This window comes from Chinchilla lanigera, unplaced genomic scaffold (genome assembly GCF_000276665.1).
Source record: "Chinchilla lanigera isolate Chin_1 unplaced genomic scaffold, ChiLan1.0 scaffold00015, whole genome shotgun sequence".
Taxonomy (NCBI): Eukaryota; Metazoa; Chordata; class Mammalia; order Rodentia; family Chinchillidae; genus Chinchilla; species Chinchilla lanigera.
Window position 1 is genome coordinate 29,864,054 of NW_004955416.1, and position 21,194 is coordinate 29,885,247.

Genomic DNA, 21,194 nt, shown 5'->3' on the forward strand with positions numbered 1-21,194 from the left:
GGTGTTAAGGCTGTGCCTCATCCCCAGCCGAGCACACCGACAACCCCACACCTCTACATACACAAAACAGCACATCCAGTGCACTCACAAGCATGTGTGTCTACACACAGGGCACACAGGCACCAATACACATAGGCATGCACACCTTTGGCAGACCTGTTTTATTCACTCCTGTGTCCCCAGGACCTGAAAAAGACCTGGGACTCAAGGATCAGTCAACCAGCATTTGCATGAGTGAGTGAGTGAAAATGTAATTGCTTTGAAGTTTGATTTGCTTCAAGAAAGTGAAAGAAGAGGTTGGTTCTGCCATTTGCAGCGGCTGAGCACATGAGATGCAGGGAACCTGTTTCCTCCTCTCTGTGGCTTCTGTCTTTGCTACAGAAAAAAGTGAAAAGGTGGAAGAGATGTGCTCAGGCATCAGGAAAGGGTTCCTGGATGTGCAAGTAATCTCACGCACTCTGCCTTCCTGGGTTGAGATGCCCCAGGATTCTAAGACCACTGTTGGTGGCGTCAGAGGAGTAGCTATGGGCCTGGCTGGCAGAGCCCTTGGTTCGGAGGAGGGGTTCCAGGAGTGGGCTTGGCTTGCATATGCTTTATAAACTGAGACTCCACACTTGGTATCATTTGCAGAAAGGGCTCTCCAACTAAAATAGCTTGAAAGCAAACATTCTGGAGGAATTTGAGAGAATAAGAGTGATAGAATTGGAAGGAAAAGATGGAGAGGGGAACAAAGATTCAGGGGAGGGGAAAGGAATAGGGAAAAAAAGAATTAAGATATATTATGTACAGGTACAAATTCCCCATGATGAATGTGATCATTATGTATGGCATCATACTAATAAAACTGATTTTTTTAAGAAGTGGTAACATGGAGTGAGGGCAGGGAGCTTGTGGCATTTGTTAGGCCCTATGGAAAGTGCGTTGGGTGATACAACTGGAATTTAAAAACCCTACCAGACTGACGCGGCGGACTGAATCTAGCAGGGTGAGAGATAACAAAGGAAAAACATCTCCCACCTAGATACACACCACCTGGCCCAAGAACGGCTAACTCCAGGACTGTGGGATGAGGGACATATAGATGAACAGGTGGTGTGCACAACAAAACCCTTGGGAATGAAAGCATTGTATGTTCCACACTGCTAGAAGTGTGGAGCTGGCACAAGGCAGGTGACATTTTCTGGGCTGTGTAGTTGGGATCACACTTGCCACAGGATGTTAAACTGTGGATTCCACACCTTTAAAAATGTGGCATGACCACATGTAGAAAGAGGAAATTCTGATTCAGAACCTAAGATAGGGTTGAATAATCACTTGCTGGAGATATTGTCTGTAATACTCTTTTATTATGCTTTGCATGTGCATGGGGTCTGTGGTAATGACTCTTCTTTTATTTCTGGCATTGGTAATTTGTATCTTTTCTCTTTTTTTCTTAGCCTTGGAAGGGTTTTTTTTTTTTTTTATTGGTCTTTAAAAAGAACTAGATTCTAATTTTGTTGATTACTTATTTTCATGTCATTGATTTCTATTATTTATTTTCTTCTGCTTTGTATTTAATTTCTCTTCTTCCAGCTTAGATTGGAGGCTTCTAGAACTTTCTTGTTTCCTAATATATATATGCAGTACCCCAAGTACTGCTCTTCTTTCATCCCGTAAATTTGTTTGTTTGTTTATTTTTTTGGTACCAGGAATCAAACTCGTGACCTCGTGCTTGCCAGGCAGGCGCTGTGCCGCTGAGCTGTATCCCCGGCCCCCCCACCCAATAAATTTGATAAGTTGTATTTACATTTCTATTTAATGTAAATTGCGGGGCTGGGGATTTAGCTCAGTGGCCAAAGCGCCTGCCTGGCAAGTGCAAGGTCATGAGTTCGGTTCCCGGTACCGGAGAAAAACCAAAAAAAAAAGAATTATAATGTAAATTGCTTAAAATTTTTTCTTTTAGGTTATATTCTTTGACCTATTTGCTATTTAAAAGCATTGAGCAAACTTGGAAAAAAATCACTTAACCTCTTGGTGTATCAATCTTTTTCCAAACTCAAAATGAAAGCAATTAGAGCTTGTAAGGGCTGGGAAGCTTGCTCAATAATGCTCGCATAAGTGAGCATACAGGATAAGGCTCAACATATAATCCAAATATCAGGTATTACTACCAATATCTAGTTTAGGTTTTATGGTTCTAAACCATAGTTTTACTGAGAACAGGTCCTACATCCACAAATGGAAGCCAAATAAATAGTTCTTTTTCTGAAAAGTCAGCAGACATGTTTCCCAAAATCTCAGAGAGGGTAAATAAGGTTTTTAGATTTTGTCTGTATTAAAGTGATCAGAAGTTGTGATGTTACCAGGCCTCCCTCTTGAATTTTCAGAATGAGTTCAGCTTTTTTTCTCCTTCAAAAATTATTAATCTATGTTTTCATGACTCAAGATAAATAACTTTGTTTCTTGTACATATCAAATGTCTCTTTTCTCTCTCTCTTTTATGTTTAAAAGCATGTTTTAATAATGGGTTTATTGGAGAAGCTTTGGTTTCATTTTTATTTATTACTTATGCATTTAACTTTAGTTGACTCACAACAGATTATATGTACTTATGGCATATATGTAATGTTTTGATGTCTGTTCATGCTGAAGAATGATCAAATCAAGCACATCAACATATCTATCACCTCATGTAACATAATCATTTTTGTGAAGAAAACACTTAAAATCTATTCTTAACAATTTTAAAGTATAGCACACATTTTAATTATGTTCTCCGGGCTGTACAATGGGTCACCAGAACTGGCTCCTCACCTCAAACTGAAACTCTATATCTTTGGGTCGGCACCTCCCCACCCCTACCTCCTCCCCTCTGCTAACCGCATTTATAGTCTCGTGCAGCTTTCATTTTTGCACTGAATAATAGAAAGTATGGGTAGAAGAAATTTGACTAATAAAGGATGATAAATCAGACTTAGGACTTGAATTCTTAAGTCTTTCCTACCACAAATTCTCTACTATGTCAAGAATTCAAGAAAGACTATAGATTCACAGTACATATTTCTGAAGCAATTCAACTATTAGAAGAAGACTTTGGAGACCATCTGTTCCATTGTAGGCAAACAGAAGGACTTTTAATCCCAGGTTGCAGTTTCAGCACATTTTTCCCACCTTCTCTCTCTCCTGCAATACTATTAAGTAACAGCAGAAGAATCTGAAAAAGAAAAAACCATTTCAGGGAGAAGAAGCAGACTAGAGTTATAATACTGTAAGTTTCTGGAAGAACTGATGGCCCAGTCGACACCATGGTGAGGAGGGTGAATCCCAAATTGTGCTCTGTGGAGGTTGCTCTGGAGGGGTCACATGTCCCAAGATACAAAGAATGAGCGTGCTGGGCAGAAGGCATGGTGACAGCTGGAAGGAGGGTTGACAAGGCAGGACCCCATCGCTGCCCCTTCCAGCCCACTACTGCAGTGAGTTGGAGTAAATCAGGCAACTCTATTCCTGGGCTTTATCTCCAGGAGAAACTGGACTGATGTTTGGAGAGGAACGGGAAGGGCCTTTAGGCCTGCTGTGGTCTGCCCTTGGCAAAGCAGACCTGTGCAGTGGACACTCCCATTCCTAGTGGGGAATTCTATTTCGGTCCCCTTCCCAGCCCCAGAGTGAGAAAATCCTGCTGGCAAAATAGGATTCCTTGCTAATTAAACAATCCCATCCTTCACTCTGAAATGGGAATGGATAACCCAGGCTTTACAACATGGAGAAAATACACAGCACAGCAGAAAAGGAAAAGAGAACAAAAGGAGCTGCTGACCAAGGAGAAAACAGAACTCATTCAGGAAATGGTAGAGAACTTTAAAAACCTAATTTAGGGGCTGGGGATTTAGCTCAGTGGCACAGCGCCTCCCTGGCAAGCGCAAGGTTGTGAGTTCCATTCCCGGTACTGGAGAAAAACAAAAACAAAACAAAACAAAAAAAAAACCTAATTTATATCCCCAGATATTGCATGTATTAGATAAAACTTTTTTACAAATGAAAACTATGATTTATGCTTTAAAATGAGCATAAAAGCTAAAGAAAAAAACCAAGGTGATTTCAAAAATACACAGTAAAATAACAGAGGTGGGAATGAGAAAATGAGTTAATCTGGGCAGAGAGGACTAATATTTGTTGGAGTCATAGGAATCCCAGATGAAGAAAGAGAAAAACAGAGGAAGAAATATTTAAAGAAGCAATAGAAGAAAATTTTCAAGAGTTGACTCGGGTCTTCAGCATGAAAAGGCCTTTTACAGCCAAATGGAATGGATGGCTTCTGAGAAGAGACACCAGTGCTTGAATTTGTATTCTTTATATTTCTGTTTCATGTTTTTGTGCTATCTCAAAGCACCTGAAAACAAAGAGCAGGTCTTCAAATGTATCTGAGAGAAAAAAACAATGCATCTATGATCAAATGCAAATCATAAGCCAATCATCAGCCTTGTGGGTGACAGGCTTTTTCCAGCCATATAAAGACAAATAATGGCACTCTTTATACATGACTTGAAGACTTACTATAGCAAAATGAAAACCTCTGAAACTTGGGGCATAGGAGGCAATGGACCTGGCGCAGGGTATACGGAAGTGATGTCTGAATTGAAGAGCTGTGCAGGAGGCTCAAGGGCATCCAGGCAGCTGATGTGAAACCATGAGGTTTGAAAGAGTCTCTGAGAAGACATGGACAGTAATGAATAAGAAGAGAGAAAAATCTTAATGATAAGAAGGCAAATACAGAAGATAAGAAGAGAATTAATTAGAAATGCCAAGAAAAGCCAGGGCTACTTTCCTTGGCTTTGAGTTCAAACCAGCTCCTGAGTTGGAGTTCAGCCACGAACAAGCTCTGTGTAATCCACAACCATGTACAATCTGCTGGCTTCTGCATTTTTAGGATCAATGTAGAGACCAAGTGTGAAAACGTCACAATGATTGAAGACCGAGATGTAAGCAGAACTTTAATAATGATTAAAGAACGATACATAACCATGTAGACAACATAAAAGATGTGGCTGATTGGGTTGGTAAGGTTGAAAGTGTAAGAGGGAGAAGGATAGAGCTAATTTCTTCGTTTTATAAGACAGTCTGGCTTAGATGAAGCGGGTGGATGGCTTGGAGCATTTCCTACTGTTATAAAGGTTAACAATGGAAGATTAAACAGGCCACAGTTAATCCAGGTGGGATGGAGAAGTGGGAGCAAATGAGCTGCTTTTTTCCACTTCTTCTATTTCCAAGTGGAGAATAGGTGGCCATATCTACACCTGCAATCAATCAAGAGAGTGCGGAGCATGTTATGTCCTTGTACAGAGGCAGCTTCCAGACACAGTGATAATTAAAGGCTTGGAGAGGTAGGCAGGGGAGCTTTTGCTTGTGTATTCTTCTTCATTATTTGATTTTAAGACCACATTGATATCTTAACTGGAAGACAGAAGGAAAGAATGCAAGTAGCATTAAAAATGGTTTGAGAATATTTCATGCCAGTACATTGAATGACAAAATGAAATCATAAAACAAACCCAGTTCTACAGAGTTTTTCTATGGTGGTGAGGTGTGAACAACTGTATCCCTCTTTTTGCTTTTCTGTCTTTTATACATTTTGTTCAAATTACTTATTGTCCTTGCAACAATAAGATGGGATGCAGGTGATAAAGTTAGATCAAGCAGGACCTGCATGTGGTGGCTGGTCCCCTGGGTTAGGCTTTTTCTATAACTTGAAAAGCACAGCTTACTTTTTCCTTTGGCTAACTTAGAAAATTACTTCTTCCAAAAAGAGCCCTGGGGTCATTCTTCCTGAATAAAAAGGCTCAAAATTAAAAATAAATTAAAATATTTTACGTATCCTCTATTTTCTCTTCTTTGTGTGTGTGTGTGTGTGTGTGTATGTGTGTGTGTGTGTGTGTGTGTGCACGCGCACATTTACTGGAGATTCAACCCAGCACCTTCACACTGAGCTACATGCACAGCCTGTAAATTTTTTTTTAATTTTTAAAAAATTTTTTTTAAATTTTGAGGTAGAGTTTTATTAAGTTGCTGAACTCTTTGGTCTAGGCCTGAATTTGTGATCTTTCTGTTTCAGCCTCTCAGAGAGCTGGGGTTACAGACCACTCCACCACACCTGGCTGCATTATTTTTCTTAATTTAGGCCATTCAATAAGCAACAGGCATGAAACTTGACCTCCATATCTTATTTCTTTAGTAGATTCATCCTATTCCATAAACTCTTCATACTAATTTGGTAAAAAAAAAATTGTTATAAAAATAAAATCGATTTGCACAGCAAAATGCCAGGTGTGCTTTGAGAAATAGCATTTAAAAAGTGACATGAGCAATCTTGATACTCCCACTCCCGTGACAGGCCTCCTTCACAAATGAAATTTATTCTGGATCCAAATCTACAAAAATGGATCAAAAAAGCTGCATTGGTTGAAGGAGTAGGAACCCTAAAGCCACTTATCACACATGCCCACTATATGCACAGCACACACCCACAGTCCCTAACCACATGCACATAACACACACATACATCTTTTGACCACACACTCACTGCTTTTCCACAACATACACATATATACCTTCCAACCTCATGCACACACACTATGCCATCAATGCCTATACATTACTCACCCACACATCATCATATACAGACACCTCCCATACATGTGACATACACACACTGCACATCATACACCCACATACCAAACATACATGCTGCACACTGACCCCACACATAATACACTAAACCACACCACAAATACTACCACATACAAAGACCACATACACATCATAAATAGACACACATACATAGACAGGCAGACAGACACATACACGCATGTGTGCACATGCAGTTTTCTAGGCATCCTGGATTTCGTGGAACATAATTTGAAAAATCAGTTCCCTGGGTGGAAGTATTTCATGTACTTTTTTTGTTGTTGCTGTTCCGGGAATCGAACGCAGGACCTTTTACTTACCAGGCAGGCGCTTGTGCCACTGAGCTATATCCCTGGCCCTGCATTTACTTTTAAGGAGCTATTTTCTTTCTTTATCTTTTTTCCAAAGGGATACAGACATACTTTCACTGGCAATAATAAAAGATTTGGTGGTTGACTTCTTCAGGATCGGTTTAAGTCTGGAATTAGTGCTCATAGCTCCTTCTCATTTTGGTGCTTTAAAGTTAAGCAGCAACATCTTCAAATAATCCTAAAGGATTATCCATGAGAGCTGCAGAAACCCCAGGTTTTTCCTAAGATCCATGTCATAAGGGAGAACATGCCAATGTACTGTCTGCACAAGGTCACAATAACAACATGAACTGAAAGAGAGTTTCACCGGCCAGTGAGGCCCAAAGACGAAGATTTGGCTTCGTGCGATATCAACGCGGTTCCAAGCCAGGGCCAAGCTGAGCTGATCCGGAGCCGATGCATTGGTTCCTAGAAGAGCAAGAAATGAGAGCGATTTTCTGCTTTGTGTCTGGACCACTGGATCTGGCAGGTGCTGGGCAACGAGCCTAGGCTGCCCCTGGGCTGGGTCAGTGATGCCCTTTGGAGACACTGCCTTTTCTCTGGTTCCCAGCTCACCACTCAGACCTGGAAGCTAAGATCTCCGTGCTGTCCTGGAGCCACCTGGCAGGGAGGTGGAGCCAGTCTCTTCCCTTGCCAGCTCTGCATAGTCTCCTTGGGAAGGACAGAGGAGGAACACAGGAACTAAAGGCTTTTGTGTGCAAAAGGGCAGGAACCCTAGGACTGCCTAGGTATCTGCCAACCAGGCCAAAAGGTGGCCAGCTTCCCAGGAGCACTGCCTGGCAGCCAGCCCACAGTGACCCCCCTCTTCCCTCCCCCCAGATGGCCCCCATCTTGCAGAGAAGCAGGGGGGAAATGTCATCCCAGAGCAGACCCCGCCTCATAAGTGCCTGGTGGAAGCCTATCATTAGGGGAAGGACAGGGAAATTAGACAGAGCCCTGTGGAATGCAGTGATTGCAAAAGAAAATCTGTTTCATGTTTACACTGAGAGTAGAAGCTTTCCATGAACTAGTTACGAATAGAACCAGGTCTGACCTCAGCACAGACACTAACAGACACCACCTCATAGAAGCCCTTCAGGAGCCTTGTGACTGTAGGTGGCTTCTTGCTAAAATCACCCCCAGGGAGCCAGGCTGCCTCAGAGCTCTGTCCAATGCAGTCACTGCTCAAGGCAGCAGCACTCTGAAGGGGCAGAGGTCTCCATTTCTGAGAGCTCACCTTTCAGCAGGGCCGTTAAAATTGCCATCTCAACATCTTGCTGACCCTCGGAGCCCATTCTAAACACAGTGACCTAAAAACAGGTAAATTGCAAAATGATGGAGTTAAAGCAAAGATGAAAACAAGAGGGGGAATTCAGGTGTTTAAAACAGCAATGAAAAGGAGTGGCTCATAGTGAGATATAAATAATTTCAAATCCAATGCTTTTGATTTCCAGGAGTTGTAGGGTTGTTTTTGCTGACCCTGAATCATTGCCTAGATTCTGATTTTCTTATTTTCCTGATCTGCTCCAACACTCTGGAGAGGAGGGTGCCCATTCTGGTTCTACATTCCAATATCTAAATAGCCATCCTAGACGACAAAATCATCTCTAATCAGATTGGATGTACTTACAGGAAATTTATAAGTTCAGAATTTTGAAGATACCATCTTACATGCACCAGAAATACCTATTTCTTACAAACACAATTAAGGAAGGAGAGAGTGGGAAATAATTACTGCATTTGGAAAGTGAAATGATTTCAGTTATACAAGTATGCCAAGAAGGGTGGTGTATGTCTCTGTCTTGAAAGCTGATGCACCCGGGCTATGTGACATGTCATCTCAAATCTGCTGAGGTCTGAAAGCACCAGGGACCCTCTGTTGTGTGGGCTTGTTGCACTTCTGTCATGAGGGCACACTGCCAATTTGGTGTGGATTTATAAACTGCCTCTTGGAAAAGGCTGAATCAAAATATGAACGACTCTATCAAGCACACATGGGTAGAATTAGAAAAGGAAACATAATTCTCTCTGAAGAGCTTGTTTGGAAACAAACTCAAGACACTTACAAGTTCTTTCTTCTTCATGCACTCCATTATAATTGCAAACAGCTGATGTGATTGTGTCTTGCTGTAATTAAACGTTTTCTGAATGGTAACTAGAAGCTGATCCCTGAGGGACTCATTTATTATCCTGTTCAAAGGAACACAAAAGAGAACAAAACAAAGCCAGTGAAACCCATTCATGACTAAATCAGACATTTCCGTGTCCATCTGTTAGCTTTGATTTGAAACTTTGCTATGGGAGGGTATCCCAGCATAGGAGACACAGAGTCACCATGGTCAGAAACTGCCCTCACACTTGTCCTAAGTGTCAGCCTTTTTACAAATCTTACAAGGGAGAATGAAGTTGGAAAAGAGCGTGTTTCACCAGAGAGAGAATTTTGGCTCCTGGGAAGGCTAACCTCCAAAAGGGGAGAGGAGATCTAGCAAGTCTTTACAGTGTGTATGCATTTGCAATGTTTAAGCACATCACTTCAGCTGTGCTCCTCGGCCTAACAAGGAGGCATTAAGAACCCACCCTTGATCACATGTCAGAAATCCTACCCTCCTTCTTCACAGTACTTGTGTGCAAAGGATAGAATATCCGAGGCTCTTCCACTGCCATCGCAAACCACCACTGGGACAGGAGGGTCTTCCCGGAGGTATTCCAAGACCACAGACATCACGTTAGGGCCCCCTTCCACCACGAGCCCCACGACAGGCACGCCCTGCCCCAGTCCTGCAACACAAACCACAGTCACCGCTTGGCCTCTGTACCACACCTTCACCTGAAACACGATGAAGGAGAAAAACTTGTGGACTATGGATACCGCACATGGGGCCAGTGTTCACCAAGAGGTGGGAGGAATCCGGGCATGGGGTGATTGTTTTCATTCTTGTGTGCAATCCTCACATCGTGGCCTGTTTGGAAAACCCAGCACTTCAAAATTCCTGGACTTCCTGGCTCCCACCTGGGTCAATTCCATGTATAACTCACCTGGGGCATGGGCTATCTCCAAGCGACCTGTGAGAAGCACTGCAGGATGCTCCTCCCCCACCCCAGGGTCTGAAATTCCCATCCAAGGTTGTTGCCTAGAGAATGACACAGGGAAAGGGGATCTGAGCCACAGGATGGCTCGGTTCACTTCCTGGCCTGTCCTGTATCAGGCTAATGACACTGGGCCAGTTACCACATCACCACGAGCCTTAGAAGACCATTTAAAAACTTGTTCTTAATTTTTAAATTTTATTAGTGCTCACTAGTTATACAGAAGAATGGGTTTCCTTTTGGCATATATGTACGTTAACATAAACTGTCCCAGTTTGAAAACACTCCCCTTTCCCTTCCCTCCCCCTCCCTGTGGCCCCCTCCTCTTCTCTACTAATCTCCCTTCCACTTTTCTGCTTAGATGACCGCTTGTAAAAGGTAAACAACCACCATGCCTTCCTTTCTTTCGAAGGCGCAGTAGATCTGAAACATAGGAAAATGCCAATCGATCAAAGTATTTTGTGAACTTTAAGTGGCAAACATATGGAATGCTCCGGTTGTTTCTCCCTCCAGCACCTGGAATAAGGCAGTGTAGGCTGAGTGTGTGAAAACCCTAAACCAATAATGGGGACCATTTCTGATTTCAGACTAGTGATGCTCAACTGATAAAGTCCATGCACATATTCCACAATCTGAAAAACTCTGAAATCTGAAACACTTCTTGTCCCAAGAGTTTCAGATAAAAGACGCCCGACTTCGCAGTTGTCTCAGAGGCTAATGCATGGACCAGTACTGGCCCACTGTTGATGACTTGTTCCCAGAGTTGTCTCTCTGCTTTTATCAAATAAGACTCTCTGAGAATGCAGTGGTGCAGGTTAACTTTTAGTGGTAGAACCATCAGGGTGGGCTCTGGGAAGCAGGACGATTCTGGGAAGCTGGAATTCTGGAGCAGGAGTACATTTTTAAAAAAAGGAGCAGCAGGGAAAAGTTTTCCCACCTCACAAATTTACCCTCCGCGGGCTAGAAGAGATTATAGCATAGTCATTCCTCTGTACCTGAGGAGAATTGGTTCCAGGATCCCTTGTGGAGGGAGACCCAAATCCTTGAATGTCAGGTCCCCGCATATAAGATGGTGTAGCATTTTCAAAGAACCCAACACATCCTCCCTTCTACTCACATTGTCTCTAAGTGACTTGTCATACCTAGTACAATGCAAGCACTGTGTAACTAGTTGTTATCGCTTAGGGAATAATAACAAGAAGAAATCTGCACATGTTCAGTACAAACAAAATTTTTCCCTCAAATATTTTATATCTGCTGTTGGTGGAGTTCTCGGACACAGAACCCACGCACGCAGAGGGTTGACTGTATTCGGCGCATGTTTCACCAGGTGGTATTTAGCTGACCAGCATTAACAAACAGCAGTAGGGAAAGTTCCCTGGACCTCACAGTTTTCAAGACCTTCAGATAAAATCTGGTAGCACAGGCCATAAGAAGGTTTGAGAATTTCAAATGGGTGAACTCAAAGTTTCTGATTGAGGTCCACAGTGAGATTCCACAGTCAGGAATGCTTAAATATTTTGAACAAATTTTCTTTCTCCTAGTGGAATGATTATACTTCTGGTCATTTCAGCAAATAAGCATTGAAAGTTCCCAGTGGGCCAACCCGGAACAAGAGATACTGGAGAACAGATCACGATGGCGCAGACTTTACTCTGTCTTTCAGCTTTCTAATGCAAGCAGGGCTTGGGATTTTAGATCTTCAGGATACAGTGGCTAAATCACCTTCTCTTCTAGAAAGAGTAAAACTGATTCTTCTTGGCTGATGCTGGACTCTCGGAAGCTTGTGGAGTGGGAGGTGACAACTGAGCACCCCTTTGCTGTCCCTGCCCCACTCAGAGCCCTAGGCAAAGGATGACAAAGGGAAGCCCACAAGTCACACAGCTGGGTGAAGCAGGGCAGTGTAAAAACTCACAAGTCCAGAAAAATTTAACGTGTTGGAAACACAACAAAAAATTCAACCAGTGTATCCATCAAGATGTGATTCTTGGACATCCACATCTTTTTGTAGTAGGCCTTCCCCTTCTAACCACTTGAGCAACAGCACAGTCCCTGAAATTCTGCTTTATAATGACCATTTCCCAGCCCCAGATTGTCTTGCACAAAAATCTCTTCAGAAAGGGTTAAAACAAAGTATTTGATATCATTTAATAATTGTTTCACAGTAAAATTGTTGGAATACGGGGATACCCTAGAGATAATTCCAAGTATTTTAATTCTATCCAGTTCTTATCATTTCATCTGGCTGGGGTTCATTCTTTTCTCTCTAGTTCAACCTCAAATATCTCAAAAGTGGCTGGTCCCCCGCAGTGCTGTGACCAGCAAGCACCATGACCCCTTAGCAGCAAATGGCCCCTGTCCTCCTTTACAAAGGTTCCCCTCCTGGCCATCTTAGTCTGAGAGAGGGACTCAGAGCTACAGAGATATTTAACGATGGTATAATATCCATTCAGAGAGGAATCATACAAATCTTTAGTAAGATTTTTTTATCCTATTAGCCTATTTTAAAGATAATGTAGTAATTACAGAGCCATACGATAGGTAGCACCATCATGGTGACAACTACTGCAAAGCTGCTTCTTGCACCAACTTGTGAACTCGGGACAAAGCACCACATGGTAGCTCAGTGAAAACCCTTGGCAGGTGGCTAAGGCAAAGGTCTAGGTAATTCACATTCTGTTGATCTAGCAACAACCAAGGGTAAAGCTTTCAACACCACTGGACAGTTTCCTCCTCAGCTGGTTTTACTGCTTGTGGCATCAGTCCAGTGGTAGTACCCGTGGCCTTCCCCAGAACTTACTTGTGTTGATCTTTTGCAGAGAGATGTGCTTTTCAAGCTGTCTTCGCAGCTTCACCTCAGCACCATACTTGCCCAAGGTACCGTTGTCGGCCAGGATGAAGTGTGTGTGTGAATTGTTGAGCACAGAGAGCTTACTCAGAGGGTTTGACATGGTCTGGTACACTCTTGTTACCTGACAAAATGAGCAATGAAGATTAGAGCTGTAGAACTTGGGTATAAGACTAACAGAGGCAGGAAGTGGAGCACGTGTAGGTAATGACTATGCTTAAATGTATTCTCACTTCTCTCGCCTATCTTTAGAAGTTTTTCTTGAAATTTGCTATATTAAAATAGAAAAAAATATATTAGATAATTATAACTCAATAATTGTGCACTTGGATAAAACTTACATTAACACACAATCCTGTACACAAAGGTTTGTGTCAGCTTTATTTATAATAACAAACTGTAAATAACTCCGATTTTTTCAGCAGAGAAATGGTTAAATGACCTATGCTATATGGATACTAAGAATACTACTCAGCAATAACAAGGAAGGAGGGCTGGGGATTTAGCTCAGCGGCAAAAAGCGCCTGCCTGGCAAGCGCAAGGTCGTGAGTTCGGTTCCCGGTACCGGAGAAAAACAAACAAACAAACAAACAAAAAAATAACAAGGAAGGAACTCTCAACCCCCATGAAACTGCAGGCAAACATCTAGAGAATTATGCAGAGGAAGAAAAGCCAGTTCCAAAGGTTACACATATAAGGTTACATGTTTATAAGATACACCTGAAATGATAAAATTGTACAGTTGTGCGGCACATTAGTGGTGGGAGTTAAGAAGGGAGTGAGGGTAGGAGGGATTTGGCTATAGGCATTGAAGGGTAATAGGAGGAAACTTTGCATTGATGGGAGTTTTTGATATCCTGACTGGATCAATATTAACATCCTGGTTGTGATACTGTACTATGGTTTTATGTGAAGGGTGAGAGATGGGAGCTCTCTTTATTGTTTCTTACATGAGAATATACAATCATCTCAAATATAACTTCCATTTAAAAACAATCGTCAGTCTCTTCAGAGAAAACACTTACATCCTTGCCAACGAGGTCTTCCTTATTTTCCACCATGCCCCATGGAGCGATTCCTATGGCACAGACTCGGCCTCTGGACTTGGAGGAGTGATCCTTCAAGGCATCCCCCACGTGGCTGATGACACCTGTGAGCAGCCATAAGCGGTATTTTAGGCCCCTCTACTTTTCTCATACCACTATTCTCACGAATTTGAAGGACACTCCCTGTGCAACAGGGATGGAACACATTCCTCTTCATCACCAAACGAAAGCACACTGAGTGTCTGAGATCATAACAATTATCCTGCTTTAACTCCTGAAATAGGGAAAACAAAAACAGACACCAAAATAACTGCGTAAGGACTTTCTTTACAAGTTTCTGTGACGTGAAGATGGAAGTCACTGGGTTTCTTTGGCAATTCTTGACTACATTAAGCTAAAAGGGAGAGAGAGAGCCAGAAAGTCTAGACGGTTCTTAACCTCTCTGTACCTTGATTTACTCTTCCAACAATGGAGGAAGAATTGTCAACAGGCTCATTGAAGATAATCTTTGTCCAGTGCTCAGTTAAGGAGTAGCACACAGTAGATGATCCAGAGGTGTTCACTATTGTTCCTACTGTACTGCTGTAGTTTGGATCCTGAGTAGCCCTCACAGGCTTGGTACCCAGCCTGGTGTTATGGGGAAGGGATGGAAACTTTCAGAGGTGTAGCCTAGTGGGTGGTCTTTGGGTCATTGGTGGTATGCCTTGAAAGGGGTTGTGGGACGCCAGCCTCCTTGTTTCTCTCTCTCTTTCATTCCTGGCCATGAGGTTTTGTTCTGCCATAGGATCCTCCCCATTCAATCGTGCCAACAGATCACTGACTAAAACATCTAAACCTGTAGCCAAAACACCTCTTTTCTCTTTATAAGTTGATAATCCTGGGTGATAAAACACTAACATAATTATATTTGCTGTTAAAGCAAAATGAATCGTACAAAAAAAACTTACTTAAAAAAAGACTTCATGTTAGGATCAGGATGCAGTATATTTTGTTTTCTGAGCATTATTACTGGGAAGCTCTTCGGGCACCACAGGGAGTTCAGGGCGTGTACATTTACAGGAGGTGAAGGGCTTGCTCTTACCAGTGCTGACACCTCCTGTGAAGATCCAGGCACCCGTGGTCATGGCGGCCTTGATCAGACCTTTCCCAAACACCTGCTTCAGCTTGGGCTGCATCTCAAAGTTCTGGAGTCCTCCATGCACTGATATTAAGAGCTTGGGGAGTTCCAGCTGCCAGTCTTTCACCATGAGATGAAGCAGGGAGTCTGGCTTGGTGTCGTAGGATACGCGAATGTACTGTAAAGGAGGGTGGGCGCGCTCAGAACATGTTCTTGGTTTTGCTTCTCATGTCAAAGGGGAGCAGGGCTCTCCCTTGTACCCAAGCAAGAACTGTCTAGCTTGTTTCAGGTTTCCCATGCCCTTTGTGTGAATCTGTGCCTAAGGGGCTACAGGGAATTCGGGGAAAGGATGCCAGATTTAGCTACTGAAAATACAGGAGTTCCCAGGGCTAGAGTTGTGTTTTCCCACTATTCGTGTGCTGAAACCCAAATTCCCAATGTAACAGTATTAAGAGGTGGTCTTTGTCATCTCTTAAAGGCTAAAGGACGGTGCTCTTGAGACCCAAAGGAAGCTGTTCACCTCTTCTGCAGTGTTCACAATACCCCAAGAAGCACTGTCTATGAAACAAAGGGCAAGATTTTGCCAGACACCAAATCTGCTGGTGTCTTGGTCCTGGAGCTCTTAGCTGCTAGAACTGTGAGCAATAAGTGTCTGGTGTTTAGAAATTATCCAGTGCTTTGTTATAGCAGCTGAATAGACTAAGGCACCCAGTTAAATCTGAATTTTAGATGAACAATGAAAAATAATTTAGTACAATATTTTTACTAAATGCAGTAAATCATTCATTATTTGGGACATAGTTGTACTAAAAGTATCTCCTATTTGTCTGAAATTCACAAATAACCCAGTGTCCTGTAGTTTCTCTGGACCCCTAAATTTTGGAAGAATCCATGTCATAGCTGGATAAGGGCACTGTTGAGTGAGTGGACAAGGGATCATGGGACTACATCTGGACTTGACCTCGAGAGAAGAAGAGGTCAATAGTCGCAGGACTCAGTCCCTGTGAGTTGCTTCTCTGTGTCCACACCACTATGAAATGTGTCATTTTAGAAGATCACTTACTGTGGTACTTGGAACACAATGGAGTATTTTTGCACAAGGATATTGGACTGATAAAATAAAATGAAATTTCAAAAATGGCCTAACTTGGCCTATGAAAGTGTTATTCAGAGTTAGCTAGAAGGGATCACAGTGAGCCTCCCCTCTCTGAGAAGCGCATTAGAGAGGCAGAGGGCACTCCCTGTTTACAGATACATATGAGAGACTCTGCTCCCTTCTGTGCTAGCTAAGCACAGACCCAGGAGATCTATGGACAGACTTCAGGACAAATATTTCCAGAGAGTTCCTATATATCTAAAGGGGTTTCAGGTCCATATATTTTTAAAAAGAAATTTCCTATCACTGGAAACAAACATAGTTTCAAGCTTGGGCCAGACACGCTTTGTGGGTCAGAACTTTGGTATAGATTTATGGGATATTATAAACCCATTATGATGATGTCCAGTTTCCAGGTCTCTTGGCTTAAAAATCAATGTGCACAGATATATCTTTTGGTTCTACAGTTAAATATCTAGGGAAATTGATACATAACAACAAAGAAAACAAGTATCTGTTGTCTAGGGGCTGAAAGACAGGTCTCTGATGAGAAACGAGGTCCCCATGGCTCCATGTCCAACTGCCCCTCTTACCATTGCTTTATTAGAATATCCACCACCCTGGAATTCAAGAATTCCATAGGTATCCGTTGGGTAGCTCTGGGTGTGTTTGCTGACAGACCATTTTTCTGGCTGAGTCTCCACCTGTTTGTTCTCCTCTCCATTTTTGCTGGGAGTTACAGTTGGCAGAGGGGGAATATGCTGATTGGTGAGCTGACCGCAGCAACACCTGAAAAAAAGGAAAGCTGGGGCTTTCTAAAGCATTTTTGTTCTTTACCGTCCATTAGCAAAGAATCACCTGAGCGAGTGAATTGGGCCAATCAGGAGCACACTAACACCTTAGCTATCGAACTTTGTTAGGGAGAGAAACACTCCTTTCTGGTTAACTTTCCCAGATAACTAATGCCCGTGTATTTATACACCAGTCTATTTTAATGGATGATTGTCTTTCTGTTCTGTACAATCAACTCTTTTTGATGGCCTAATGCCATTAAAGTAAGTTGGACATTTTGAACATTACTAAACATTTTGTGACAAAGTACAATCATGTTCTACAAACAGAACTGAGCTTCCAGAATTTCTAATATTGTCAGGCTCTTGTCTTGCTTTGTAAAACATTCCTCTACCCAAGGAATATTGAAAGTTTGTTTCAACAAGTCCCAGTATGTCTTTTTCTGCCCTGGGCAGTTGGCCTATTGGGCTGTCCTCTACCCCAGCTGGAGTGATCTTGCACTACAGTGTCACCCCATAGTGTAGCCAGCCTCTTGTGCTACACTGCTGTCTCTTTCTAGTTGTCTGTCTTAGTTACTTTTCTCACTGCTGAGACAAAATACTCAACCCAAAATTAAAGGTTTATTTCAGCTCACGGTTTGTAGAGGTTTCAGTCTGTATTCAGCTGAGTCCAAGGCAGGGTGGCATGGCAGAGGGGCATTGCAGACGAGAAACAGTCCATGGCATAGCAGTCAGGAGGCAGTAAGCGGCCAATAGCAGCAGCAGCAAACCTGCCTTCCCTCTTTTCCTTTATACACCATTCAGTGTATAAACCTATTGATTGGTGTCAGCCACACCTAGGGTGGGGCTTCCATTGTTCACACACAAACCTATGCTAATTCCAGTCAGTAGACTGATATACCACCCACCCTTATCACATGCACACACCCTCCATGCAGCCAGCTCTGGAAACCCCCACCTACGAGCGCACAAGGCTAGGGGAACGTCTGATACAAGGAATAATGTTGTCTTTGAGCATATTCTTTGGTTTTGTGCCAGTGTACTTTCCTAGCATGCTTGGATTTTCCTTTGTCAGACAGTTGTAGGTGCCATTTGAGTGGTCCAGATCTGCCCGTACTTGAAATATCTCTTAGGAGAAAGAACAGTAGCATGGAATGATGCAGATGAGGTATGTTTCTTTCAGGCAACACATAGATGCCTCTTGTATTTTTTGATCTAACCTGCCAGACTGTGTTGGAAAATATCTCCATCCTCTGCTAATTTTGGAAAAGTTTGTGAAGAATTTATATTAATTTTTCTTTAAGTATATTTTAGATTTCAGCGGAGAAGCCATCTGGACCTGGGCTTTCAACAAAACTACTAATCGACTACTGATGGGTAGTTTTTGATTATTTATCCTATTTTACTTATTGTATATCTATTTAGATTATGCTTTTATTCTGTTAGTTTTGATAGTTTGTGTCTATCTAGAAATTTTCCTATTTCATCTAAATTATCTAATTTCTTGGTACAAATAATAGTATTCCTCTGCGCTTATTTCTATTTATATAAGATTGGTAGTGATGACCCCTCTTTCACATTTTATTCTAGTTCTTTCATTCTTTCCTTTTTTCTTCATCAGTCTATCTAAACTTTTTCTGTTATGTTAATTTTTTCCAAGAACAACTTTTGACTTCATTGAGTTTCTCTACAAAAATTTCCTATTTTCCAGCATGGACCAAATAGGTAAATTTTCTATTCTGGTTTCATTTTATTAATTTCCATTTTAACTATGAGTTTCTTCCTTCTGTTTGCTTTAGTGTTAGTTTGCTCTTTTTCCAGTGTCTTGTATTGGAAGATTACATTATTTATTCAAGATCTGCTCCTCTCAGTGCTACTTTAGCTGCATCCCCTAAGGTTTGGTGTGCTGTGCCTTAATTTCCACTTATCTTGAAATATTTTATTATTTCTGTTTAATTTTCTCTTTAGGCCATTGGTTATTTAGGAGTGTGTGGTTTAATTTCAACATATGTATGAGTTTCTAAAATGTTTTACTATTATTAAGTTTTTATTTTTAATTTCATTGTGAAATTTCTAATTTCATTATTGTATCTCTCATTAGGAGATTAATATTGTGAATATATTATGAATATGAATATATACAAACCATATTTTGTATTCTATCCTTTTAAATTTATTGGGACTGTTTTCTGGCCTAGTATACAGTCTATCTTAGAGGACACCTTAGAGAACCTTCCCACATGCACTTGAGAACAATGTCTGTTCTGTTGTTGGGTGTCACGCTGTATGATGTTTGTAAATCTAGTTGGTTTATAGAACTGCCCAAGTCTTTCATTCTAAAGGTTCTATCCACAATAGAAAAAGGGGTATTGAAGTCTCTGGATGTTACTGTTGAATTGTTTCTGTTTCTCTTTATTTCTATCAGTTTTACTTTTGCATTTTGGTGCTTAGTTATTAGATGCATATATGTTTACAATTGTTATCATTTCCTAATGGAGTGACTACTTTAATCATTATGAAATATCCCTCTTTATCTCTGTCTTCCTTTTTTTTTTTTTTTTTTGGTGCTGGGAATCAAACTCATGACCTAATGCTTGCCAGGCAGACACTGTCCAACTGAGCTATATCCCCAGCCCTTTATCTCTGATAACATGCTTCTGGTCTACTTTATTAAAGCAGTCCACTTTATTTAAAAGCAGTATAATTACCCCCACTTTCTGTAGCTGCTGCTACAAGTTGGGTCTGGATCAAAGAAGGGAGCTTCTGCCTCTTAACTGCACTCACCCAGGACTTCGCCTTAGCAACAGTAGCTGGGGACATGATGAGAGATGCTGAAGTCCTGCTCATCCTTAGAGAAAGTCTTCTAACTGGGATCTGAGGGTACAGTGTGTTTGTGGCTGCAACAGTTTGGGATAAAGTCTTCCCCTGGGTAAACCGGTAGAAAGGGAACTCTGTTTGTTTAAATTCCACAAACTTAGCTGTTTTTACTGAATTTTAGAAGATTTTCTTGAATAGCTCTTTCTTCACATGCTCTTTGCCTTCAAGATCATTTCCAGAAGTGTTTAATGTTTTTCTTTTAAATTCCAGCTCCCAGAGGAGCCCTGTGTGTGAGCCTCTAAAGCCCTTCTGCCCCTCTGCTGCCTGGCCACGTGTCTGTGGGAGGGACTGTAGTGCCGCCATGCTGAGGAGGGCTGTTTGGCTGCCACTGGGTGTGGTGCCATTGAAATGAGGAGGGATGTGTAGATACAACACAGGGAAGACTTTTGTGAAGTCTCCTGAAAGGGTATTTCTTATCTTGGGGGATGAGTACCGGTGTTTAAGCACGGGAAGGACCCCGCACAGTGGCTTGTGGAGGGGAACTTACATAGGTCAAACAAATTTGAGCCACATGATGCCTAACAGTCCATGGGTTTCTGTATCCGTGATTCTACCTGCATGGATTTCTCAGTAAACAAATGGATAAATTATTTCCCCACTCCTCAAACTCAGCCCTCATAGTTTTTCTCCTAAGAGATGAGAAGTCTTAGCTAAATTCATCTCTGGTTGCTTGCACACTTTAGAAGGCCTTCTGTTCTGCTTATAACAGATATATTTTCATAAAGGTGAGTGAATTTGTTTGACATTTTGTGTACAAGTTACACTCTTTAATAAAGCATGTCTACTTCACAGAACCACTCAGATCTTTCTTGTGATGGAAATTCCTGTTCATCTAAATTATGAAATTCTACTGAACAGGCCCAGAAGACATCTAAAAATCTGTCTAAAGTTCACATGTCTCTGATCTATGAATAAAGGATACTGTGAGCCCATCTGGTTATGAGAATTCCCATTAGTGTGAGTGGCAGATAGAAACCCTTTCTCAAGACTGTCTGCATCTTAAAGAGCAGCATGTTAGCCCTGAGACTCCCTGCTAATGATCATGGTTCTGGCACCCTCCCTGACTCTTCTCCCCTCTCCCACAGGCACTACAAGAATAGTTGCTGAGCAACTGGAGAACAAACTTTGGTCTGAACAATGCCTCATCATTACTTCCAACCTACCTGTTAGGATCTTTTGTGCTGGGAATTACAAAAATACATTCTCGTTTGCAAAAGGTTTTCTCTATCCACGCTTTCTGACCCTAAAAGAGAAAAGAATGGAAATTAGATTGATACCTCCCCAAGCCATCACCAGAGTTCATTATTTTACTTTTACAAAATTAT

The 21,194-nt window shown here is 41.8% G+C and overlaps 1 protein-coding gene across 1 annotated transcript in view; it reads right to left on the reverse strand.

Annotated features, from left to right (window-relative positions):
• The window catches only part of Trpm1 (transient receptor potential cation channel, subfamily M, member 1), a 34,549-nt gene extending 17,680 nt beyond the window's left edge, over nucleotides 1-16,869 (reverse strand). Inside the window, exons 1-8 of the mRNA XM_013512689.1 lie at nucleotides 16,795-16,869; nucleotides 15,070-15,283; nucleotides 13,968-14,092; nucleotides 12,895-13,066; nucleotides 9,611-9,785; nucleotides 9,074-9,197; nucleotides 8,245-8,317; nucleotides 7,336-7,436 (exon numbers count right to left, since the gene is read on the reverse strand). Coding sequence (XP_013368143.1) covers nucleotides 7,336-7,436; nucleotides 8,245-8,317; nucleotides 9,074-9,197; nucleotides 9,611-9,785; nucleotides 12,895-13,066; nucleotides 13,968-14,092; nucleotides 15,070-15,283; nucleotides 16,795-16,797 — 987 coding nt within the window. The 5' untranslated portion in view covers nucleotides 16,798-16,869. The remainder of the gene's footprint in view (nucleotides 1-7,335; nucleotides 7,437-8,244; nucleotides 8,318-9,073; nucleotides 9,198-9,610; nucleotides 9,786-12,894; nucleotides 13,067-13,967; nucleotides 14,093-15,069; nucleotides 15,284-16,794) is intronic.
• Nucleotides 16,870-21,194: the final 4,325 nt, after the last annotated feature.